We start from the raw sequence: 27,364 nt of genomic DNA, 5'->3' as shown, positions 1-27,364 counted from the left end.
GGAAACAACCACAAAGTGAGTGCAGGGGATGGGCCTGAGCTAAAACTCCATTCTCCTCCTCCATGCCCCCATAAGCCTCTATTCTGACTAGAAGCAAATTGGGTCTTCAAGAGTTATGTCAGTTCACATAATCCTTGAAAAGTGTGATTATTTCTCCTTCCCCAGTGGACACCCTAGTAAACAGTCAAAACTCCCTTTAGGAGAGCTAGTAGGAAGATCGACAGTACACATTTTTAGCTATGTAGCAGGATCCTTCCTCAGTCTGCATGATCTCCTCTTCATTCAGAGGACTCAGTGTCTGGGAATTGGTTCAAGTTTGGGAATTTGTTGAGTGGTCCTGGCAGTCATTTGTGGTGATTCAGGGCAGGCTGTTCATTAGAACTATAGCGTTTTCCTATCTGTTTCATTTCTGGGACACCATAATCAATCAGCCACCACCAGAGAGCTCTTCAAGTCAGACTGTTTTGATTACTGTTTACACTCTGTTGCATTATGATAACCGTGCCCATCATGTTGTTGGCTAGTAAGTGCTGACCTGACTCCTGCCACTTCAGGGTCTCATTATCTCCGCTGAATTCAGAGAGCTCTTTATGGCAGCAGCTCCCACCAGTCAGTCCTGCAGAGAACAGTCACCACACAGCAGTTCAGAAATGCTGGTGTTCCCCTCACAAGTGCCTTTCCCTTAGGTTTGGTGAACTGAGTATCTTATAGATCCTCCCGGGGACCACAGTAAGGGCTAGGTGAAAAGGTCCACTCCAACATTCTGTTCTCTCCAAGCATTTGGGTACCTTCTTCTGTGGTATCCTAAGGAAGTTCTGGTATTGCAACTTTGTCTAGTGTAGTCTACCTTTTGGTTCAGATTTTATTCAGCCAACCAAGCAAACTTTCAAAACCCACACCTAGCCTCTTAAGCTGACATTGTATCTGAATCTCTGCTCAGTGAGCCCATATTAGTCAATTTGGCCCAAGGCCATACTGTCTTCCCTTCACCCTGACCCAGGACCCTTAGGATCTATTCCCATACAGATCCTTAGTTTCTACTGATTTCAGTTAACAAAATCATATAGTTCTTTTTGGTGTGTAGTATACCCCTTCATGGACTATACTTTATATCTCACCCCTTGGGGTCTGCTGAGACTTGAATTTGGTTATAGGTCTAGTCCTATCCAATAGAACTTTCTGTAATGATGGAAATATATACTATCTGTGCTGTTTGCATATGGCCGTTGAGCATTTGAAATGTGGCTAGTGCAATTTGGGAACTGAATTTTAAATTTCATTTAATTTTAGTTGAATTTGAATAGCTGCCTGTGTCTAGTGGATACCATATTGAACAGTGCGGGTCTGCAAGCACTGAGAAGTGGGAGAGATGGATACTTAGGAGGACCAATGGGCCCCTACAGCTACCTCAGGGTTGACCACTGCTGGTACTTCAGGAAAGGGAAGACCAACCTCCTCACACTGGGATGGAAGGGCCGCTTCTACTGGCAGAGGATACCTGGCACAGGTTAGGGGCCTAGGGGCTGCAGGTTCATCAGCATTTGCCCGTATGTCCCGTGCTAAATTTCAGGACTCGCCACCTTCCTAATCAATGCCCCAATTTTAATACTAGAGAACCTGTGAAATTGGGAACTCAGTTTGCCTTGCCATTAAGCCATCTGCAGAATTAGATGTTGGGTTTTTTGGGTTTGTTTGTTTTGGGTTTGTTTTGGTTTTTTGTTGTTGTTGTTGTTTTGAAATCTTGAGCCTGAGGCCAAAGGAGATAAAGATTTCTTTTAGGACAGTTACACAAACTTTCAGATCCCTTATGTTAACCTCTAGGCTGGTATTTAAAGCCCTGGGGCTATCATTTTCCCGTGCACTTAATAGCAAACGACACTTTTATACTTCTGTGTTTTGACCTAATTGATATGAGGCAGAAGATACTTCTTCATGACAAAACCTTGTCATGATTATAGGTCGTTATGTTTCTACAGATGTTAATTTAAGTAGTTGCTTTGCCGTGTACATCATTTACACTGTGGGCTATCAGTATCTCTTTTCATGAAAATGGGATCGTGAATGTCTTTAGATTGAATGAATTTGGAGAATGAACCCCAGATAGCCCAGAATTAATTTAGGTCACCCATCTTACTGGTGTATTCCTGTGGAACCATTTTGGTAGTCTCATCTTGTGTTCACAGAGACTTTTACCATAGGGACTTTTTTGAGTGCCTATATATGAGCCAATTCCTGCCCTGGATACTTTTCCTAGACATTCTTTACTAGTTGTCCCTGTGTTTTTATTGTGCAGGGTTAGAATAAAAAGTAGAAGTAGATAGCAGTAGCATTTTATAGGAGATCCCTGAAAGCAAGTTTTGACTATTGTTTGTTAAACATTGGAATATGGACAATATAGAAAGGGATGGTGCCATGGATAGGATGGAAATTGATTTCAGAAGTTTCTTTTTAGAATCATCAGCAAATACTCTATCCTATTTTTTTTTCTTCCAGGAACCAAGATAATATATTTATGTAAACTTTTTTAGTAGTGAACAAAACAGACATCTTTTCCATCTTGAAGTAAAGAAGACAAACATTTAACAATTGATTTTACATGTCATGAATGTTATCAAAGAATTGTATAGTACTAGAAATGGAAGGTATAATGTTAAGTGAAATAAGACAGAGAAAGACAAATACCACATGATTTCACTCATATATAGAATTTAGGAAACAAAACAAGTAAACAAAGAAAAAAAACAAAACAAAACAAAAACTCAACAACCAAACTCTTAAATACAGAGAACAAACTGGTGGTTTCCAAAAGGGAGGTGGGTGAAAGTGGGGGAAATAGATACAGGGGATTAAGAGCACACTTACCATGATGAGCACTAAGTAATGTATAGAATTGTTGAATCATTATATTGTACACCTGAAACTGATATAGCACTGTATGTTAATTATACTTCAATTGACAAAAAAGAAATTGTATAGTACTGAGTTATATAGGATCTTAGAACATGACATTTAAAAAAATTTTTTTTAATGTTTATTTATTTTTGAGAGAGAGAGAGAGAGTGTGTGTGTGTGTGTGTGTGTGTGTGTGTGTGAGGAGGGGAGGAGCAGAGAGGGAGACACAGAATCCAAAGCATGCTCCAGGCTCTGAGCTGAGCTGTCAGCGCAGAGCCCTATGCGGGGCTCAAACTCATGAACTGTGAGATCATGACCTGAACGGAAATCAAGAGTCAGATGCTTAACTGACTGACTGACTGCCCAGGCGCCCATGCTCTATAATCAATTTTTAAAGGAAGCAGTCAACTCTTAGGTACCTGCTTTATCTATGACAACTCTATGAATGAGGTTTATAGCAACATTTTCCATAACCAGGGTTAGACACTGAGCTCCATGATAATACCCGGCAGGTGACAGTCTGCCTACAGTCTCTGTAGTCTGCTTCAGCTAACAATGGTGGTTGTCAACATGGATTGAAGGAATTGCTACATTTATTGTTTTTAGAAAACATTTGACAAGTAAATGAGGAATTCAGAAATGATTCTGGATTATGATTTTTGAAGGAGAGCTTTGTCTGATTACTTGACATAGCATCCAAACAGTATAAGGAGTTTACAATTTAAAAGCAAATTCAAGTGTTAATCCAGGGATCTTATGCTTGTAGTAAAATCATTTCACTCACTGAAAATACATTGACTTCCACTGTAAAATGTGACAAAGTAGAGGCAAAAATAATGGAACAAAAAACAGTACCATTACTACTTGAATTTAAAATCTTCTTTAAAATATAATTATTCATGGGGTGCCTGGGTGGCTCAGTTGGTTAAGTGTCCGACTTTGGCTCAGGTCATGATCTCACAATTTGTGAGTTCAAGCCCTGAATCGGGCTTTCTGCTGTCAGCACAGAACTTGCTTTGGATCCTGCCTCCCTCTCTGCCCCTCCCCAACTTGTTTTCTCTCTCTCTCAAAAATAAACATTAAAAAAATACCTAAATATATATATATATATACATATACATATATATATAAATATATATATACATATACATATGTATATATATATATATATATATATATATATATATAAATTATTCATATCTTGAATAGCCGAAGCAATCTTGAGAAAAAAGAACTTGGAGGCACAACAATCCCTGATTTCAAACTATATTACAAAGCTGTAGTAATCAAAACAGTATGTTATTGGCATAAAAACAGACATATAGGCCAATGGAACAAAATAGAGAGCCTAGAAGTAAACCCACACTTCTAGGTGTGGGTATATGTTCAGTTAATTTATGATGAAAAAGCCAAGAATATACAAGGGGAAAGGACAGTCTCTTTAATAAATGGTGATGGGAAAACTGAACAGCTACATGCAAAAGAATGAAATTGGACCACTGTCTTTGAACATACACAAAAAGTAACTCAAAATGGATTGAAGACTTGAATGTAAGACCTAAAACCATAAATCTCCTGGAAGAAAACATAGGTGGTGAGGTCCTTGACATAGGTCTTGGCAATGATTTTTTAAATCTGACACCAAAAGCAAAAGCAGCAAAAGTAAAAATGAACAAGTGGGACTACGTCAAACTAAAAAGCTTTTTACAGCAGAGGAAGGAAACAATCAGCAAAGTGAAATGCATTCTATTGAATGGGAGAAAGTACTTACAAGTGATATATCTGATAAGAGGTTAATATCGCAAATATATGAAGAACTCTTATAACTTGGTAGCAAAAAATCTCCAAACAACACAAATGGACAGGAAATTTAAGTAGACCTTTTTCCAAAAAAGACATGGATGGCCCACAAGTATGCAAAAGATTCTCAACATCATTAATCAGGGAAATGCAAAGCAAAACCACAATGAGATATCACCTCACACCTGTTAAAATAGCTATTATCAAAAAGACAAGAAATAATAAATGTTGGTGACGATGTAGAGAAAAAGGAACCCTGTGCACTATTGGTGGAAATGTAAATTGGTACAACCACTATGGAAAACAGTACAGAGGTTTCTAAAAAAGTTAAAAAAAGAACTACCATATGACCTAGCAATTTCAATTCTGGTGTTTATCTGAAGAAAGTCAAAACATTAACTCAGAAAGATGTATGCACCACCCACCATGTTCATAGCAGCATTATTTATAATAGTCAAGATATGGAAACAACCCAAGTGTCCATTGATGGATGAATAAAGAAAACATGGTGTGTATATATGTGCATATACATATATACAATGGAATGCCATAAATGGTTCAGCCATGAAAAAAGAAGGAAATCTTGCCATTTGCAATAACATTCATGGGCCTCGTTATGCTAAGTGAAATAAGTCAGAGGAAGACAAATGCATATGATCTCACTTATATGTGGAATCTACAACAAAAACCAAAAATCTCATTTAAAAAAAGCTCATAGATACAGAGAACAGATTGGGGTTGCCAAAAGTAGGAGTTTAGAGGGTGGGGCAGTAAATGGGGTCAAAAGATGCACACTTACACTTAAAAAAATAAATAGGTCAAGGGAATGCAACATGGTGACTATAGTTAATAATGCTATATTGTATATTTGGAAGTTGCTAAGACACTAGATCTTAAAAATTCTCATCATGTTTTTTTGTGAGTATGTATAGTGAAGGATGTTAAGTAGGCTTATTGTGATTATTTCACAGTATACACAAGTATCAAATCATTATGTTGTATACCTGAAATTGTTTTAATGACATAGCATAATGTTATTTGTCAATTATACTTCAATATAAAATATTCATAACTTTGTAAAGTTTATAGTATAAATATTTCACGACAGAACTAAGTCTTGAGGTCTTATTAAATAGTCAATAACATTCAATTATTTTCTGAAACTTAGGAAACACCTTTTACTATCATACTAATCTTAGCCCAAAAATCTCTTCACAGTTATGAAGGAAATTGTGTTATTTTAGGAACAGGCCCTAGTGGTGGCTAAATTATTTTCAATAAATGTTTAACTATTAGATTTACTACTGGATCTCCCTGTCATCTAAGGCTGTTTTAATTAGACCCTGGCTTCAACTGGAAGTCTTCCAAAGTAGGGGGGGAAAGGAAAAGGAGGAGGAGGAGGGGGAGGAGTGAGGAAGGAGGAGCTGTCAACCACAGGAGTGAGGTACTGGGAAAGCAGGTCCTAGGGACAAAGGGGAGGGACCCTCTTTGACTGCAGGCAGGATGAGAGCCCAGCATTGATATTCTGTTTTTTCCTTTGAGTGGTGCTCTTTTCAGCCGCCCTGGTGGCAGCTGTTGTGGATGACATAGTGGCTGGCTAGTCGAATAGTAGTAGTAGCTGCTCTTGCCACTGCTGGGTTGGTGTTACTGTTTGCACGGCCTCTAGAGGGCAACTCCTAGCCTTTGTTTGTGTTGAGCCTGTAGGATGTGTTTCATCCTTGGCTGTCTGCAAGAGAGAACTATTTTTTCAAGGTGCTTGTTTAAGGACCTTTAATATCATATTCTGTAGAGTTATAAAACTGGTGTTACAGCTCAAAGCATGATATTCCTGGCTACCTTTTTGGTTCTGTTTGCCACCTAGATCTTCTGACTTGTCTTTGGTTTAGATCGACACTTAGTACTCAGGATTCTTTCCCAGTGTGTTTCAACCCTCTGAAACAAACCCATCACCATACCCTCCTTCTAGCATCTGAAGGACTTGGTATCAGCCAAATGTTTCAACTTTCATTTCCTTTGACTTTCTTTTTCTTGAGGCAAAGGTCATAAGCTTTGGTCTTTGGGCCAAAGTGTGTTTCATCAGATTTATAAAATGAAAGGCTTTTTTTCAATGTGCGAACATTGAAAAATTAGAAATTTTACATTGATACTTGGATTTTTGGCTTTTCTTGGAAAATCAAAAGATGTGGCAACACTGGACCTGAATTGCAATTGCAGCTAGAGCTGAGTAGTGGCTCTGCCTTTTAGACTGGCACGTATTCTGCTCGTTACCAAGTCCCCACCCAGCCTGGCATTTGAGTTTGTAATCCTTGGAGTACTACACTCGTTGAAAATGAGTCATAAGAATGGTTTAATAGTTTTTAAGGTAAGTATTCTCTCGAACTCTTAATAATTCTCTCTTAAATAACAGATGTAAAACTTACTCCAAATACAGGATGTAGGTAAATTGTTAGTATTCTTCTGTAATCAGTTCTCACAAATAGAAACTTAGTAGTTCCCTTAGTTTGAGCCAAAGAATGCGCATACCACATGCACAAATTAAAGATGAGTAGAAGGTACAAGTCTGTACTCATGGATTTCGGAAAAAGCATGTGTTTGGAAAAAAGTTTGTAAGTTTAAAAAAAATTAAAAGGTAAGGAGCCTGCATTATAGGATCAGTCTTACCTCAGGTAAATTCAATCTGTAAAAAGATTGGAAAATGAGCAGCACAAAACAAGAAGCTATTTTTCCTTGAAATTTTACTTTAGGAAGAAGAAGAAAATTGTAACAAAGCTATTTAAAAATATTATATAACAAGGACTCATGTTCATCCTGGTAACTGAAAGACCTTTAATCATGTTTATCTTAATCTATATTTAAATTTAAAAAACCCTTTTGTTGGGTTATTTTTTATTTAAGTATAATTAACATACAGTGTTATATCAATTTCAGGTGTACAATATGATTCCACAATTCTATACGTTAACACTCATCACAATAAGTATACTCTTAATACCCTTTATCAATTTCACCCACCCTCCCACCCATCTCCTCTCTGGCAACCACTAGTTTATTCTCTTTATTTAAGAGTCTGTTTTTTGGTTTGTCTCTTTTATTATTTGTTCTTTTGTTTGTTTTGTTTCTTAAATTTCACATATGAGTGAAATCATTCCATCCCAGATATGAGTGAAATCATGTGATATTTGTCTTTCTCCATATGACTTATTTCACTTAGTGTTATATGCTCTACGTTGCACCCATGTTGTTGAAAATGACAAGATCTCATTCTTTTTTGTGACTGAGTAGTACTCCATTGTATGTATATATACAACATCTTCTTTACCCATTCATCTGTCACTGGATACTTGGGTTGCTTTCATCCTTTGGCTATTGTGAATAATGCTGCAATAAACCTAGGGGTACATGTATCTTTTTGAATTAGTATTTTTTTTTTTTAACATTTATTTATTTTTGAGACAGAGAGAGAGAGAGCATGAACAGGGGAGGGTCAGAGAAACAGGGAGACATAGAATCTGAAACAGGCTCCAGGCTCTGAGCTGTCAGCACAGAGCCCGACGCGGGGCTTGAACCCACGGACCGCGAGATCATGACCTGAGCCGGAGTCGGACGCTTAACCGACTGAGCCACCCAGGCGCCCCAAGTATTTTCATTTTATTCCACTCAGTAGTGGAATTACTGGATCATATGGTAGTTCTATTTTTGAGGAACTTCCATACTGTTTAGTCACTCTCATTAAACTTGAATTTGAAGGATTTTTTTGTTTTGTTTTGTTTTTTGGCAGATGATCAATATTAGGAATAAAGTGAGTCACCTTCTTGGATACTGTACTCATATGCTCAGACTGACCTCCCTCTGTCCCCATGCTAGGAGCCTTTGTCTAAGGATACTCTTACTTTGTTCACATTCCAGATTCTACTCTGAGCCACCACATCTCTATTATCTGCCATCAAGGGCTTTTCTTGGTCTCTTCTTCAAGAAGGAAAGGGAGGAAGAAGAAGTTGAAGACTATATCTAGCTTTTTAAAGCAAAGTTCCAGGGGTGCCTGGGTGGCTCAGTTGGTTAAGCATCTGACTTTGACTCAGGTCATGATCTCACGGTTTGTGAGTTTGAGTCCTCATTGGAGGAGCCCAAGCCCCACTTTAGGTGAGCATGAGCCCCAGCTCGGGTGAGCACAAGTCCCATTTTGGGTAAAACACGAGTCCCGCTTTGGGTAAGCCCCGTTTCTCTCTCTCTCTCTCTCTCTCTCTCTCTTACCCCTTGTAGGATTCTCTTTCCCTCTCTCTCTCTGCCTTCTCTCATTTGTGCTCCCCCCCTCAAAAAAACAAATACCCCCCCAATTCCATTTAAATATTTTTTAGTATTGCTACAAAATGTAAATATATATGGCACATTGACTTTTAAAATTTTCTTCTGTAAGATTTTCTTATATCTATCATATTATATGTTTATATTGAATTATATGCATATAAATATCTGTTTTTATTTTTAGGGCTCTCCAAAAAATGTGGAATCCTTTGCGTCTATGCTGAGACATTCTCCTCTTACACAGATGGGACCTGCCAAGGATAAACTAGTTATTGGACGCATCTTTCATATTGTGGAGAATGATCTTTATATTGATTTTGGTGGCAAGTTTCATTGTGTGTGTAGAAGACCAGAAGTGGATGGAGAGTAAGTAGAATCATTTCCAAGTTTTTTTTAATACTGTTCATAAAAGTTGAGATACCTCAAAAGTATTTTTGGACTTTAATTGGTGATTTTCTAAAAGACAGAAAATATGCTTTATTTGTCTTCATAATGCTAGTTACGGAAGTTAGGCCAGATTCGTGTCATGTTATGTTAGTCACCTTAGGCTAGATTCATATCTTCTCAAAGCCGTGAGAGCAGTTTTGGGGAAGATCTGAATGTTCGTCTTAGTAATAAATTATCCCCACCATAAAATGAAAACCAACTTTATAGTAATATATGCTGCTCAGGCGATTTTACGTGTAACCTTTTTGCCTCTTCCTCTGTTCCACAGTCTTCTGCTTCTCAGAGAAGCCTCCCTTTCTACTTCTTCGTGCTTCTTTCTCTCCCACTACCAAATTCTGATGCTTTATTATTTTCCTTTCTTATTCTGTATCTACTCTCAGAATTAGAATTTTCCCTATTGTGGAACAGAATTCATTCTGTTTATAGGTAAAGATATTTGTGAGTATAATGCACTGGGGAAACCATTAAGATGACAGATCTAGGAGTAGAGTGTCGAGAGTGAAGGGAGATGTGGAACAAAGGTTCTGAGATTGGAAAATGATAGTAAGCAAAATAGGAATGATTTTTTCCCATCAGTTTTTAATGTGTACATTTTTAAAATTTCAGTATTTCTGGTATCAGGATGCAACTTACAGTTGATGTTATATCAGTTTAATTGACAGTGTTCTTTATTCTTAAAGTAATGGTGAGTCTAGTACTCAGTGGCATCTTAGGATGAATTACAGTGATTGAAAAGTTTGTGATGTTCAAGGATGAGTCATATTGTAGAAATGAATAGGAAGAGAGTCTACTCTAGATCTAAGAGAGCAATTATGAGAAGTGGTTGCCTCTCTCCTGAGAGCTCTGGATACCTAAAGGTCCGGTTAATACAAATTTCCTTAGATCAGTGGCATTTGAGTAAATATTTAATGACTAGTTGTCCAATAAAAAAAAGGCCCCCATTTGCCAATTTCTGTGGTGTAAAACACTCCCACCTTGGTCAATTTTAAGTCACCAGTGTAATGTCACTGAATGCAGAATTGGGAATATTTGTACACAGTCCAGCTCCCACAAGCTGGTGCAGTCTGGAGCCAGCACACCTCTACCTCAGATAATCAGAAGCTAAGCAGTGTTGGGGGCGCCTGGGTGGCGCAGTCGGTTAAGCGTCCGACTTCAGACAGGTCACGATCTCGCGGTCCGTGAGTTCGAGCCCCGCGTCAGGCTCTGGGCTGATGGCTCGGAGCCTGGAGCCTGTTTCCGATTCTGCGTCTCCCTCTCTCTCTGCCCCTCCCCCGTTCATGCTCTGTCTCTCTCTGTCCCAAAAATAAATAAAAAAAAAAAACGTTGAAAAAAAAAAAAAATTAAAAAAAAAAAAAAAAAAAAAAAAAAGAAGCTAAGCAGTGTCTTGCAAGGTAAGTGCCATGAACCGGGAGATCCTGGAGGAGAAAATGGACTTCTTATGCTACCTGGCATCGAGAGGTAATGGCTCAGGCATAGCCTGTCTTGGTATATCAAATAACATACAAGCTGGTCAAAAAGAGTAAGACCTCAAGAAATTTCTAAGTAGGATAAGTTTGTCAATCCAGATATTAATACTGTGTGTCTGTTGTGTAATGGGTCATCAAAGGGATTAAATCAGATAATGTATGGAAAGATTTAGGACAGTGACTGGTGTATAATAAATAGATGCTACTATTACTGCTGTTCTTGAAATCCTGGTGATTTGGATTTTTGAGAACTGATGGTGACATTCCTCAAGAATTCCTATTGATGAGGATTCGTGCAGGAGGCAAGTGCGAAGATAGGCAGTCCTAAAGTTATCCTTCAAGAGAGGCATCCTGAGCTCTTGGGTGCTGTCAGCAGTAGCTGTGGCAGGTCATTTTTCATTAATAGAACATATGTCTGTAATTTAAAAATGAAGTACTGTTTTATTTTATACAAAGAAATTTTCTCATCTCCTCCCTACGATCAGTAAGCTTTTCCTCATGCTGCCATAGGCGCTACCTAGTCGTGGTGGCCATCTTTATTCTGACAAGCCAACCTAGTTTGCAGCTAGAACATCAGGTATTAACTTTATAAAAAATGCATTTTACAGGTAACTCTGTTGGATTATGAATATGTCTCCTGCTCAGGTAGATGTATTATAAGTAGCAAATGCAATGTACACTTTTCCTTATGTTTGTGGATGGAGTTTTGTTTATGATACTTTTTTCATGGGTATTTATGTCTTTGTGGGTATTCTTTTATGTATACTGTCCTTTTTTCATTAACATTTTAAAACATCAGTTTGGTCATTATGTTTTGTTTTTGAGCATAATATTTCAGAATGCATTAGAGACTAGAAGTTTAATTTGATTCTCAGGCCTTACTGACTAAATCACAGAATTTTAAGTATCAGTATTTGAGACTGCGTTTCTCTAATAAGTGCTATAATATGGTTTGAATATTTTATGTACAGTATAGCTTAAAATAGTTAAATACTAGAAATTATTGCGACATTTATTAAATCTTAAATTTTCATCGAAAACTATACACATACACATATCCTATTACAGAAATTACCATACGGTTGAAACCTTCATCTCCACATATGCTCTGCCAGTGAAGCAGTCCATTTAACAAAAGTTTTTTGGAGCGTGAGGGATGGCTCATAATAATTTTGCAAGTAAATTGTCTAGCCTATGGAGCAGTCACCGTATTAGTATTTTTCACATACTTAGCACAGTTAAATGCCTGCACCTCTGTTTTGTAGTTATCTTTCGACTCCTGCCCCCATCGGCCTACCCAGGATCCATTCACCAGAAGTTCCCACTTTAACTTCCAAATCAGTCGCAAAATCAATACATTCATGACTGAGGATCATGAAGAAGGGTCAGTCATACCAGTGCACGAGGAGTTGATTAATTTGTTTGTTCATTCATTTGTTCAGCAAATATTTTTTGGACCTCTTCAGCTTGGCAGTTACTGTTCTACCTGGGAAGGGCTGGTAAACCAGAGCTCCTAGCTGCCCTCATGAAGTTGGGCGACTTCTACTGGAGGATAAGGGGAATAGATAGTAAACAAGTATATAAATCAGTTTTAAAAATTGGTAATTACATGAGTAAAAAGGGATAATATGGTGAAAAAATGTCTGGCGAGTAGAAGATGACAGTAGTTAGAAAAGGGGCTTTGACCTCTATTCTTCTATTGCTTAAAGTCTGAAATACCCTCTGAGGACTTTTTTTTTTTTTCTTTTGATGATAAACAAATGTCAAGGCTTAAGTTCTATTCCTCTCTGGTCCTACAGACTGATAATATTATTTCCAACAGTGTGCTAAAAGGAGGAGTTCACTTTAGCCAAGATGTGATCTGAATAGTTTGGTTACTCTTGTTCCCCATCCTCATAGCTATGCAGGTAAAAACTGCAGCTCCATATTTACATACGTTGTTTTGGGGGGAGAAACTTTGTATCTTAGAAAATTCCTCGTTGTCCAGGTTTTTTAATGTTTATTTATTTTTGAGAGAGAGAGACAGAGCACAAGTGAGGGAGAGGCAGAGAGAGAGGGAGGCACAGAATCTGAAGCAGGCTCCAGGCTCCGAGCTGTCAGCACAGAACCTTACACGGGGCTCCAACTTACAAAGCGTGAGATCGTGATCTGAGCCGAAGTCAGATGCTTCACCGACTGGGCCACCCAGGCACCCCCTTGTTGCCTAGTTTTTAATTCATCCTGAAAAGAAGGTTTCTACCCTTCACAGAATATTTATTAAATTTCCTGAATTCTATGTGTAGAAACTCTTAGGTTCTTTCCAAAACCCTTCTCTAGGTCTCTTATAGCTACCTGTCACTTATGTTTTGGAAGTATTATAGAAAAGTATCAGATCAGCATAATTACTGTTTCAGTTACTTTGCTTTTCTACCTGTATCCAAGACAAAGTTTGTGGGGGAATTATTTTATTCAGATGTTACCTGTTGTCTTTATAATTGGTAGAAAGATGATACCACCAAATCAGAAAGTAATGAGATCCAGGTAGGTCTCTGGTCCCCTTTCATACCTACAAGTTTAGATTATATGATAGAACAGCTTATTGGGCTGGACACATGTTTGCTCTCTATCTCCATGATGTCAGGCTAACTGTGGCTGATTTTAGGAGGGTAATTCTGACAATGGCAGAACTTCTTGCTTTGATACATTTACTTAAGAGACAACGAATAAGATGTAGATATTTACATAATTTGTTCATCATTCAGCATTCATCAGACCTGCTGTTTAAAATCCCTTTTGAGGACCTGCTTTTTTTCTCTCTTCGGTTTGACTTTGTTGTGGTTGAATCTATTCTGCTTTAGGACAGCTTAATGACATGCAAAGAAAAATACTCCAATTTAACAAAATACCCAGTTTGGCAAAATGTTTTAATTGTTTTCATTATTTTTATTAATTATTTAATTTACTTTTATTTTTTCATTTTTATTTTTTTCATTATATTTATTATTAAATTTTTTTATTAAGTTTTAATTCCAGTATAGTTAACATACAGTGTTATATTAGTTTCAGGTATCCAGTATAGTAATTCAACAATTCTATACATTACTCAGTACTCATCATGATAAGTGTACTCTTTAATCCCCATCACCTGTTCCCCTATTTCAACCATCCCCCTACCCACCTCCCCTCTGGTAACCATCACTTTGTTCCCTGTAGTGAAGAGTGTTTTTCTTGGTTTGTCTCTCTCTCTTTTTTCCTTTTGCTCATTTATTTCTTAAATTCCACACAAGTCAAATCATATGGTATTTGTTTTTTTCTGACTGACTTATTTCACTTAGCATTATACTCTCTAGCTCCGTCCATATTGTTGCCAATGGCAAGATTTCATTCTTTTTGTGGCTAAATAATATTCCTTTGTATATACGTGTATACCACATCTTCTTTATCTATTCATCTGTCAGTGCACACTTGGGCTGCTTCCATCATTTGGCTATTGTACGTAATACTGCAATAAACATAGGTGTGCATGTATCACTTTGAAGTAGTGTTTTTGTGTTTGGGGGGTAAATACCCTGTAGTACAGTTACTGGATCATAGGGTAGTTCTGTTTTTAACTTTCTGAGGAACCTCCATACTGTTTTCCACAATTGCTGCACCAATTTGCATGCCCACCAACAGTGCACAAGGGTTCCTTTTCCTCACCAGCAGTTGTTGTTTCTTTCATTATTGCTTTTTAATATAGTTGATGGTATTTCAAACTTAGAGCAGTTGATAAGAACCAGAAATAATTTTGGTTAACTGAATATTCTGATTAGCTAAGTAATGGCCTTTTAGTAAGTTCTACAACTTTTTTGTTTTAATATTTGTTTTTGGTTATAGTTTGCTCTACATCTAATGTGGGGCTTGAACTCACGACCCTGAGATCAGGAATCACATGCTCAACTCACTGAGCCAGCCAGGCACCCCAATTATAGTTTAAAGGAACAGTTTCTGGGTGCTTGTATGGCTGTCAGTGGAGTATCTGACTCTTGATTTCAGCTCAGGTCATGGTCCCAGGGTCATGGGATCAAGCCCTGCGTTGGGCTCCACACTGAACATGTAGCCTGCTGAAGATTCTCTCTCTCTCTTTCGCCCTCTGCCCATCTCCCCAACCCACGAGCTCTCTCTCTCTAAAATAATATAAATAAATAAATAAATAAATAAATAAATAAATAACAGTTTTCAACCTTTGTCTCAAGAAACTCTAGAGTTCTGCAGAAAACTTCAGAGATTGTTCTGGGGGTGGTGGGGAAATTAGGCCCTGCTTTTAGAACAGCTCTACATTCATTATTTTATTACAGTTCTGGGAACATTTTGTTTAAAATATGTATGGGAAATAGTGGTAGTATTTCTACCACCAAAAAAAAAGTTTGAAAAACACTTTTAAAAGAAAATTTATTCTAGAAAGACATATTAATGGTAACATTCAGCATATAAGCATTACATTCAGAATATAATCACAGTGGTATTGTGATCTACTTAGACTCAGTTGCAAAATAAAAATGTTATAAGTAAATTCAGAGAGTTTGAAGGTGTGGATGGCGCCTAATTCTAATAGTACCAACCGTAAAAGTTTTAAACATTATATTATTTTTCTTTCATGTCAAATTATGACTTGAAATCAGAAATCAGATTATGACAAATTAGAATGACTCAGGCATTAACTTCTTTGGCAGTTATCGAATCAGCTGATTGCTAAATTAATCAGCATTCTCTTCTATAAAACCCGCTGACTGATACCGACACCACCTGGAAAAGAGATTTGTGGTCCTCCGCTATATTGACACTTTCACTTCTTCCAGTTCAGCTGTATCTTTAGCTAAATAAAGCTAGTTGTGTTTGTTCCAAAATCTGTTTATATTATCGTTAAGTAATTCTTTAAATTATTGCATAAATTAATAAAATATGACCATGGAAAGGGTTTTTGTTCTTTAAGAAAGCTCATTTTAATGTTTTGGAAAAGACCCCATAAAGGAGAGATTTTTTTTTTTTTTTTTTTTTTTTTAATTTAAAGAAACTACTCTTGAATTAGTTTGGGCAAGTAAACCATAAAGATTGGTCGGGGGGAATCCTGAAAATCTGGAAGGAATTGCTTTCCAAATGTCTTTCTGTTCCTGGTTTACTTTAAAGTGACTGATCTGGCAATCCCAGACATTGTAGTATGGGTATTGTTTATGTAAGGAAATCAGTGCACAGCTCCAGTAAGTGGACCTCTCCTCAACAAGAAAGCCTGGACTTCTATCAGATTATTTGCATTACTTGTAAATTGATGTCTTCACAGAGTATGTGTAGGCATTTTTAATGAGTTCTCACTTTAACCTACTTTTCCATGAGCCAACCTATGAGTCCAAGGGCTTCTACTGTGACTTTTCCATCATGTGAACCTGCCTGCCCTTTTCTTTAGACATTTTTTCTTCTGTCATTAACACAGCATACAGTTTCACTAATTTTGTGCTAGTGTGAATTAAGATTGTTCCCTTTTCATAGTCCCATCTGATAATCATAATAGCTAGTTTTTTGAAAACCTACTTTGACGCTTTATGTGTATTGTCTGATTTATTCCTCATAAGAAGCATAGAAAGTAGAGGATATTATCCAAATGAAGAAAGTGAGTTTCCAAGCATAATGTGCTGCAGTGATACAGCTGGTAATTAATAAGGCAGGGATTCAAACCTAGGGCTCTGTGTACCCAACATAGCTCCTGAATGTTCTTTTCACTCCACCGTGCTGTTCTCTAAATCTCACAACATATAGTTACTAAGTATCACAAGAGCCCCCTAAAATGATCTCACATATGAGCCAGTTTTCATACCAGGGTCCCTGAGGCAGGCAGTGTGGTTGTGAAGCTCTGTGGTGGTCTGTTAAAGAATGGTAGGTAGCCTGTTGCAGTATCCTTGGCTATGGTGTCCATGGTCTAATATGTTTGGATAGTTGTTACCACTAATAAGCTAATGACCACTGGGTCCAGGCTTGTTTCAGAGTGGATGTGTAACATAATTATGGTGAGACCTGTAGCCATAGGAACTGGTTAATAGCTGACAGTGATTCATAGCTTAGAGAGAGCAGGCCTCATGTTATTTGGGAATGCTTTATTTCAGAAAAGTTTATTCTGTGAATAGTAGAAAGTTGACTCTTGATACATACAATACTCAATTTTTAATTCTTTGTTTCTTTTTGTAAAATATGTCATCTACTTTCACCTTGTCACTACTAAAGTAGTTTAATCTGTTTTTATGATCTTTGTTTTTTGATGAACCAGAGTCATAATTATAAACATTAATGTGTGTTGTATCATAATTCAGATATATAGAATTATTGCTCCTTAGCCATACAACCCTCCAGGTCTGTGGTTTTTGTGTTTCACCTTTCCATGTCATCATTCTTTTCTGCTGTTGTCTTGGGTCTGCATTTTTAGGGTTTTTTTGAACTTTTAACTTTTCTTCTAATATTCCGATGCCCAGGAAATTGGTCACCAAATGTGTTGTGCTTAAAATAAGAACAACTAGTGTCTGAGTAATAACCTCTGAGCCTCTTCTGGAAGTAAAGTGTATGTACTTTAGTACATGGACTTCAACATGTATTTTGACAGCTCCTAAACTCCTCTGCTTAGTTCTTATTGGGTTCTGTGGAGACTTGATGTCACCAGATAACTAACTTCCTGATAAGTGAAGTGTAACTAGGTTGGCGTCTTGCCTGTGTTCACTGCCTGTTCACTGATGCCTTTGATAGGGATTGTCACATGTCAGGACAGTGTTTGTTGAACCAGTCAATGTGCTGAGCGTCTTGGACATGAGTATTTACTGTGGTTGAGATTTTAACACCTTCAGTAGAAACAGTAGTGAAAATAAGATGGGATTCGTGGGCCGCAAATACTATTTGAGATGCTATCAGTTCTTACTGTGAATTTGTAAATAAATGAGTAAATTCCTTAAGAACTTTGTAAAACCCAGAGTATTGTTTTATGGCGTTGATTAGTTCTATTGGCTTGGAAGGTACCTATAGTATATCTTATCAGTCTCAAGAATTAAGCTGCTGATTTTATTATTTTTTTAATTAAGTTTTTATTTTCATCCTAGTATAGTTAATATACAGTGATATGTTAGTTTCAAGTGTATGATATAGTGATTCAGCAATTCTGTACCTCACCCCAGTGCTCATCATAAGCACTCTCCTCAATCCCTATCACCTGTTTCACCCCTCCCTCCACCCACCTCCCCTCAGGTAAGCATCAGTTTGTTCCCTATAGTTAAGAGAGTCTGTTTCTTTCTCTCTTTTTTTCCTTTGCTCATCTGTTTCTTAAATTCCACAGATGAATAAAATCATATGGTGTTTGTCTTTCTCTAACTTTCTCTGTTTCTTAAATTTGATTCTTAAATTCCACATATGAGTGAAATCATATGGTATTTGTCCTTCTCTGACTGCCTTATTTCACTTAGCATTATACTCTGTAGCTCCATCCACTTGTTGCAAATGGCAAAATTTTGTTCTTTTTTATGACTGAATGATATTCCATTATATATAGATACACGTGCACACTCATGCACACACAACCACATTTTCTTTATTAATTTTATTTTTAAATGTTTATTTTTTTGTTTTTGAGAGAGAGAAAGAGAGAGAGAGAGTGCACACACAAACAGAGGAGGGGTAGAGAGAGGGAGACAGAGAATCCGAGGCAGTCTCCAGGCTCTGAGCTGTCAGCGCAGAATCCGACTTGGGGCTTGAACTCACCAGCTGTGAGATCATGACCTGACCCAGAGTCAGAGGCTCAACTGACTGAGCCACCCGGCTCCCCATCATTAATTTTATTTTTAAATAAACTAGGTCATGGTGCAGTTTTTCACTGAGTCAGCAAACGTTTAATGAGCAGCTGTTATATGCCACCTCTGTGTTTAATGCTGTTGATGTACAGATTAAAGACAGTCCCTGCTTTCAGGGAGTTGAGGATTCAACCAGGGGGATAGAGAAGCAAATCAATATATATAACACTATATAAGTTCTATTTACTGTATCCTACAGGAATAGAGAAGAGGGGATAGATGATGCTGTTAGATTGTCAGAGATGGTTTCCCAGAGGAACTAGCAATTGAATTGAGTTGTAAAGGATGAAGGATAGGAGATACAAAGTGTAGAAAATGGCTGCACTTGGGAGAGTTTTAAGTGAGAGAGAGCCTGGCTTTTCTGGGAACTGAAGTGGCTTAGTTGACTTAAGTTTAAAAGTGATGAGACAGTGGGGAGATGGAGAGCCAGATCTTCAAGGTATTTATATACCATTCTAAAAAATTGGGGTTTTATTCTGAAAGTGACAAAGAACCATGAAAACATGGGCCAGTTTTGTGTTTCAATGAGATCATTCTGGCGGTGGTGGAGCATATGTTGGAAGAATGAAATTGGAGTTAGGGAGCCCAATAATGAAGCTTTGGAAAGAAGTGATGAGAACTTGACTTAAGTCTGAGGGTCAAAAGAAGAGACTTTCATTAGCAATTTAGGAGATAGAAGAAACAGGTCTTGGTGACTAAGTATGGATGGTAAGGTAGAAGTTTTGAATGATGTTTGATTTAAGACATGAATGACCAGGCAGATAATAAGTCAGGTTGTGTTGGGGAGGTGGAGATGGGGAATGTATTATACTGATATTTTTTCCTGCTTCAAAAATATAAATTACATGCCTAAATTTAGATCAGTTTTGATTCTCTCATGCCCACTCATAGTCAGACTACTTCTGATTAGTATCAGTTAAGGAACATTTCTCTTTTTACTGAAATACAAACTCCTTGTGGTTAAGCCATGCTTATCTTTTTGGTTAAAGAGCCAAATTTTCTAAATCTTATAATTTCATTGTTCTTTTTTAATTCTGATTTTTCAAGAATTGTATATATTTCTGTAAAATCCTGAAGTCCAGTTTTCAAATGGAATCTATTTATTTGTTAACGTGTTAATGAAGATCACGTCTTTTAAAGCATTATTTCTACATTGGCATCTCTATCAAAACACACATGAGTGACAGTTCTGAAAATCGAAGAGTTTCAAAACAAGCATGATTGGCAGTTCTAAGGTAACTAGCGCATGCACTGAATTTTATCTGTACTTTTGTTTGACACTGAGGTGGAAAAAATGAGCTAATTTCCCAGGCTTTGTTTCTATTTCAGGTTGTGTGATATATAGGGTCAAATAAAGAGTGTGATGGATATTGAATGTTTCAAAAACCAAAGTTTTCAAGGTGTATTGGTGGGGGAAAAGAGAATATAAAGAATTTGAATTGAGTAGTTCTTTTTATTCCAGCAGACATGGTAGGTACACAGTTAAAAAGTGTGGCATGTTTTTAAATAGATTTGTGATTGAAACTCATACTATCAGATTTTCTTAACAGAGCTCGGACTGTTTTTTCAGGTAAAAGAGCATCCATTATACTTAACTTTTTAGTAAGAAGCCTTAAGGGTATGTGTAAATTATAAAATATGATCTCAGAAGTGTTCTGAGTTCATGAAACACACGTAATCAGGCTTTTGAATAGCGTTAGACTTAACAACAACAACAAAACCAAGCTCATAGAGAAAGAGAACAGATTGGTGTTTGCCAGAGGCAGAGGATAGGGGATGGGCAAAATGGGTGATGGGGTCAAAAGGTACAAATGTCCAGTTATAAAATAAATAAGTCATGGGGATGTGATGTATTGCATGGTGATATCGTTAATAATACTGTATTGCCTATTTGAAAGTTGCTAAGAGTAGGTCTTAAAAGTTCTCATCATAAGAAAAAAATTCTTGTGTAACTGTACGTGGTGACGATGTTAACCAGACTTAATGTGGTAACCATTTCACAACGTACACAAATATCGAATCATTATGTTGTATACCTGATATTAATATCATGTTTTACCGGTTATACTATTCTATTGGATTCTATTTTGATTGATGTGCAAAATGGATTTGCTTCATGTAGCATATTCAAATATATATAGCGGTATTAGTCCAGAGAGTTGTAAACTTATATGTCTGTTAAGTTTGCCGTATATGCCTTGCCAGGATTGTAAAGGTTAAAAGTGAATCTGGAAACTACTATGATGGCTGCTTGTTAAGGAATGAAAGCAATTAAGTGTTCCCACAAAAGCTTTGAAGTTAATATCTTAATAGGATGAAGAGGAGAAAAAGTCAAGGCTGCACTCCTACAATTGGTTCAGGCTGTAGTTCTATTGACTTAAGAGGAGACTTTAGAAAAATTAAAAGCTATCTTAAATAGAAAGTGTGAGTTCTATTTTAGTTTGTTGAATTTTGTATTAATTTAGATTGCCACTTTATAACATCTAGAGACTCTCAGGGACAGGACTTCACTATGTATTCTGTAATTTGTGGCTAATAATAAGAACAATAATAGCTAACATTTGTTGAGCATGCTGTGCTAGGCACTTTGCTAAGAGTTTTGCATATATTATTTTCTTCAATCTTTTTGTTGCTCTATGGTAGATACTATTAGAATCTTCACAGAAACAAAACAAAACAAAACAAACAAACAAACAAAAACACTGAAGAAACAAAGGCTTACAGAGATTTTTAAGTCACTCGCTCCAGGGTAGCAACTAGTAAGTAAGCAGACCTGAGACAGTGTCACTCCATATTGTTAACCATTACTTCATACTAATCAAATACACTTCCAGGGAGTTTGTGTGTATGATTTGTTAGTTTTTTCAGCAAATATTCATTGATTATTTTAATTGTACTGTGCTGAATGCAGTTTAAATGAACTGTATGATGGGGCGCCTGGGTGGCTCAATTGGTTAAGCATCCAACTTCGGCTCAGGTCATCATCTCATGGTTCGTGGGTTCGAGCCCACGAACTCTGTGCTGACAGCTCAGAGCCTGGAGCCTGCCTCAGATTCTGTGCCTCCCTCTCTCTCTGCCCCTCCCCTGCTCACGCTGTGTGTCTCTCTCAAAAATAAATAAACTTTAAGTGAACTGTATGATGTCTTTAGGAGGAAAGGTACATACATAGAGCGCAGTAACATAGAGGAATACATGAATGATGTGGTCAAATAGAAATCAAAGAAGAAGCAAGAGAAATGAAAGTTGGAATGGTTTCATAAACAAACAAAAAGGGCCTCCTCAAAGAGGTGAAACTTTAGCTAGATTCTGAAGGATAAGGGAAGGAGTGTTAGGAAATAGATATTAAGAAGACATCTGTTGGGGAAACACCATGAGTAATGGCATAGAATTGAGAATGAGCTTGGTGAGGTTGTGTTAGCTGTCTGTATCTGTGTAGCTATCTGTATCTGTGTATCATACTCCAAAACTTAGTGGCTTAAAACAGTAAAAATGTATTATTTCACACAATTCCTGTGGGTCAGGAATCTAGGAGTGTTTTAGCTGAACAGTTGTGGCTCAGGGTTTCTCATGAAGTTCAGACAAGATATTGGCTGAGGCTACAGTCATCTGAAGGCTTGACTGAGACTGGAGGATTTGATTCCAAGGTGGCTCCCTCACATGGCAGGTTAGTGTTGGCTGTGGGCAGGAAGCTTCAGTTTCTCATCTTATGGACCTCTTCACTGGGCTACTTGAGTGTCTTCACAACATAGTAGTTCGCTTCCCTCAGAGTGTATAATTTAAGAGAGATTGAGGTGGTTGTGATATCTCTTATAACCTAGTCACGCGTTGCCATTTCTGCCTTATTCTATTCATTAGAAGCAAGTCACTAAACATAGCCTACACTCAAGGGGAAGGGAATTAGTTTCCACCTTAAAATTTTTTTTCAAATGTTTACTTATTTTTGAGAGAGAGAGACAGAGCATGAGCAGAGAAAGGGCAGAGAGAGTGGGGGACACAGAATCCGAAGCAGGCTCCAGGCTCTGAGCTGTCAGCACAAAGCCCAATGTGGGGCTCGAACTCATGAACTGCGAGATCATGACCTGAGCCAAAGTTGGATGCTGAAACTATTGAGCCACCTGGGCGCCCCAGTTTCCACCTTTTAGAGGGACTTGTGTCCAACTTATATGGATATACTTTTAAACCATCACAGTGGTCAGGAGCCCATGGCTTGGTTGAAGTTTTAGGGAGTAATGAAATACTTGCTTTGTTAGACAGGCAAGGATCCTTATAGAAAACTCTGAATTTCAGGCTAAAAACTTATGACAATGGGAAGACAGCAGAGTGGCATTTGGGAAATGGTATTTTTGTGTGATGACACTAGCAGTGAGGTATAAGAGGGAATGGATGCCGCAAGGGAAGTTCTGAGACTGTCATAGTAATTCAGGCAGGGGCTGGACCAGAGTGAGAAGAGATAGGAAAGGAAAAGACTGTTCACAGAAATGACTGATACTTGAGGTTTCCAGCCTAGTGGCTAGAAAAATAGAGGGCACAGCAATAGAGAAGTTGGGCAGAGCTGCTGTTCATAGGGCAGGACGTGGAGTTCTGTTTTAAATGTGTTGTGATTTTCTGTAGATATTTGGCCTTTGCGGGATTGGGATTGTGAAAAGTAGGCTGTAGAGTAACAGTGGATCTGGAATTAGCAAGTTCATATTGGACTATAAGTTTCTATATCTTTTGCCTTTATCAGCAAAAACAAAACAAAAAACAAAGGCAACAGCATCAGTGCAGATTTGTGTTTGTGCCACATTAAGGGAGAGTGACTGATTTGAAGAAACCTTGCAGTGTTCAGTTTCAGGCATCCTTTTAGAACTGAAATAGCTTTATTTCCAAAAGTGGAATGTGAATATAGCAGTAACAGGTGAGATCCTAGAGAAGTAGCATAACCTTCAAGGTATATTCACTACAGGTTCATATCATTCAGCTTTGGCCAGAGTTCTCAAAATTCTTTCACTCATTTTTAGTAAATTTCTTATTGCTTTACCTTCTTCACTCTTGTGCCTCTTTTTCCTTTCTTCACTTCTTAGCAGATAACCTTACCTCCTTCTTTATTGAAATCAAATTCGTACATTAGTTTAATCCATATGAAATTGCTATTTTTTTAAGTTTATTTATTTTGAGAGAGAGCAAGCACAGAGGGGCAGAGAGAGAGAGAGGGAGAGAGAGAATCCCAAGCAGGCTCTGTGCTCTGAGCACAGAGCCCGACACGGGACTTGACCCCATGAACTGTGAGATCATGACTTGAACCAAAACCAAGAGCTGGATGCTTAACCAACTGAGCTGTCCAGGCGCCCTGAAATTGCTTTTTTTTTTCTTTTTTTTTAAGTAAAAAAGTTGAATATCTGATTCAACTTAATACCCCTGGATTTCCTATCCAACCTTAAATCATCTTTTCTACAGAATTTGATAAAATTTGAGAGTTTTACTTTGTCAGTGCAGAGCCTGCTTGGGATTCTGTCTTCCCCTCTCAAAATAAATTAAGGGGAAAAAAAGGTTTTACTTTGTTTCTCCTTCAAACTGTGGTTCTGTTCCTCCCGACCTCCAAATTGCCCTTGTTTTCCAGATTCCGTTCATTCCTCAGGTCAGCCTGCCTGGCTCTGCCCTCACCATCCTACTAATTGAAAGCACCCTTGTAAATTTGTCAGTGACCTGGGCACCTGCCCAGCAGTTGACTCAAATGCTCGTAGTATTCAGCACTGTTGGCTCTTCCCTTTTCTGAAACTGTCATGTGCCTTCAAGACTTACTTGTTCTTTTTATGCATTCCTCTAAAAATGCTATATAAAATCTTAGAGGAGAAACATGGTAAAGAGGAGATACAGTAGTTTTTGGCGTGTGTAGGGAAGTCAAGCAGGGCAAGTATCAGGAAGAACGTGGGAGTGGAGGGTAAGAGGCCTTGGTTCTAATTCTATATCATCACTGAAAAACACTTTATATGCCTGTAAATGACCCTTATAAATGTCTCCACTTATATGTATCCCTTTTTAAAAAATTTTAATTGAGGGTAAATTAGGAATCATTCAGGTTCAACATAGTCCTATAGTTAAAAATACGATGCTTTGTTTTTAGCTTGTTTTAATTTTTAAGCAAAAATTTTTCCATAAATATACTACAGTTAGGTTTCTTTTAAAGTTTTAATTCACAACCTTAATTTTGGGCCTAAAATAGAATACTTTGTGTTTTTTTAAAAAATGCAAATTAGTATTAAATAGGTATAATTAAATCCTTAATTAGTACTGATTGAGCTTATTATAATGTTCATGTGGATTGTATGCTGTTGACTGTGTCATTTTTGAATTTATTAAGCAAACAACTCTTTCCTTGATGTATTTTCCTTAAAAGCATTTTCCTTTATATGCAGTACTTTTTTGAAAATGGAGTTACCAATTACTTGTTATGGTATATAGTAGAGAGAACTATACCTCTTTCAGTGCGGGATATATATGATTTGAAGTTATTTGGCTTCGAAAATACATTGCTGTGAGCGTATACATTCTGAGACTCAGCATTTTTACTTGAGTTAACCTCACCTCAGAACTTCTGGTTTGATTCACCATCCATTTTGCTTTGGACTTTACATTTACTTTTTATTTACTGGAATGGTATGTGCCAAACTGTTCTTGAAAGTTAACAGCTAACCATAAACTCTTTAAATCTCAAAATCTAATCCGGAGACTAAGTATCTTTTCCTTAATTGCAATTGCAAATATTTTAGCCTGCCTGTTTCCTGGATGTAATTGATTTAGAAACTTTAATTTTGAATTTAGCTTGTTTTTCAAATGCTGTGCCTCCATCATGAATTTTTTAAGTTTTTGTTTCATTTATTTTACTGAAGGAAGCATCTGAAGTTTGAAGGAAAATGTTCCAGAATTAAAGCTTAACATATGCTAATTTGCGGTATAAGTTCTATGTGTGTTAGCAATGGTAAAATTAGTAATGGTTCCTGATTTTTAGAACTATAATGAAATTCTCGCTCCAAAGGAATCTTAAGTCACTTTAAGAAAACAAACATATGCCATATCTTTTGGCAAAAATAATTTTTAAGTGTCTGGCATAGCGCCTTGCAGTTGATAAATTCACCATAAATATTCATTGCTTACCTTTTTGATAGACAGGAGTCATAAAAGCATTTAGCTCACGGTAGGGGGTTGCGATTATTGGCTGAGATGTACTGTTCTTCATTTTCCATTGGTGTTACAAAGGAACAAAATTACATTTGTTGAAGAGGTGTAAGTATTCCTCTTTCAGAAGTAATGAGAACTGTTAAGAAAAATAAAACTAACGTTGAATTCAATGAAAATTTATTATTTTCCAGAATTGGAAATTAGGAGATTATCTGTTCTTCATAGTTGTCTAAGATTATCATAGTCATAACCAATAATTATCAGCTGTTAGCTCTTACTATGTTTAGTCACTTTTAACATTTATTCATTATTGAGAGACAGAGAAAGACAGAGTGTGAGTGGCGGAGGGGCAGAGAGAGAGGGAGACACAGAATCTGAAGCAGGCCCCAGGCTCCGAGTTGTCAGCACAGAGCCCTGTGGCGGGACTTGAACTCACAGACCGTGAGATCATGACTTGAGCTGAAGTCGGGTGCTTAACCAACTGAGCCACCCAGGCACCCCGCGTTCAGTCACTTTTAAGCATCATTGTGGTTTAAGCTCATTGGCCCTGAATTCCTGCATTTGAATCCTGGCTGTATTATTTATTAATTGTGTGATCTGGGCAAGTTACTTAACTTACTGGAGTCTCAATTTCCTGGTCTTTAAAATGGATGAATATTGATAGGACTTGCCTCAAATGGTTGGTGAGAACTAAATGAGGCTGTCCCCATCGTCATCGTCGTCGTCATCATCATCATCACCATCATAGTCATCAGCAGCTGACATTATTGAAGCTTTCTGTATATCAGACAGATACTATAATTCATATCTTACTATCATTATGCCTACATTACACATGAGGAAAGTAAGCCTCAGAGAACTCAAGTGGCTTTCTAAATCACTTGGACTTATGTCAGTTGCACATAGCAGAAAACCTGACAACTTGTGGTTTAAATGTATAGAGACTTACTTTTCTCGTGTAAGATTTCTGGATGTTGATGGCTTTGGGGCTTGCTTCAGCAGTTGACAATGTCAGTACCGGCTTCCTGCTTCTGGAGTCTTGGGTGCAGTAAGGCTGCTGGATAACTTATCTGTATTCAAGACAAGGAAAAGAATGGGGTGGGCCTGGTTAACTTCTCTGTCTTTTTTATCAGGAAAACAAAAGTTTTTTAGAAATCTCTTCCAGACTTCAGCCAACCTTTCTTTGATCAGACCTGTATAAATTGGCCCCTCCCCTAGCCGCAGGGAAGGCTCTGAAAACAAGCAATTCGCCTTTTCATAGTGCTGTGCTGCAGGGGAGTAGAGGAATGAATAACTGTCCTCTTACCTAGCCAGCGGGCTCTGCCCCTTTGTCTGAGCTCCACCTGTTCAGTGGCAGAACTGAGGTACAGATGTAGGTGTATTGCACTCCAGAGGCCTATTTCTCCAATTCTGCCCCTCAAAAACTCCACATACCCACATTACAAACACTTTGAATAAACACTA

General features: G+C 37.5%; 1 protein-coding gene across 1 annotated transcript in view; it reads left to right on the top strand.

Annotated features, from left to right (window-relative positions):
* The window catches only part of MRPS28 (mitochondrial ribosomal protein S28), a 106,392-nt gene that overhangs the window by 12,455 nt on the left and 66,573 nt on the right, over positions 1-27,364 (top strand). The window contains exon 2 of the mRNA XM_078441425.2: positions 9,179-9,360. Within this exon, the coding sequence (XP_078297551.1) occupies positions 9,179-9,360 (182 nt within the window). The remainder of the gene's footprint in view (positions 1-9,178; positions 9,361-27,364) is intronic.

This window comes from Panthera onca, chromosome F2, assembly GCF_046562875.1.
Source record: "Panthera onca isolate mPanOnc1 chromosome F2, mPanOnc1 haplotype 2, whole genome shotgun sequence".
Taxonomy (NCBI): Eukaryota; Metazoa; Chordata; class Mammalia; order Carnivora; family Felidae; genus Panthera; species Panthera onca.
Note: the sequence above shows the minus strand (reverse complement) of the source record. Positions and strands in the feature narration are given on the sequence as shown.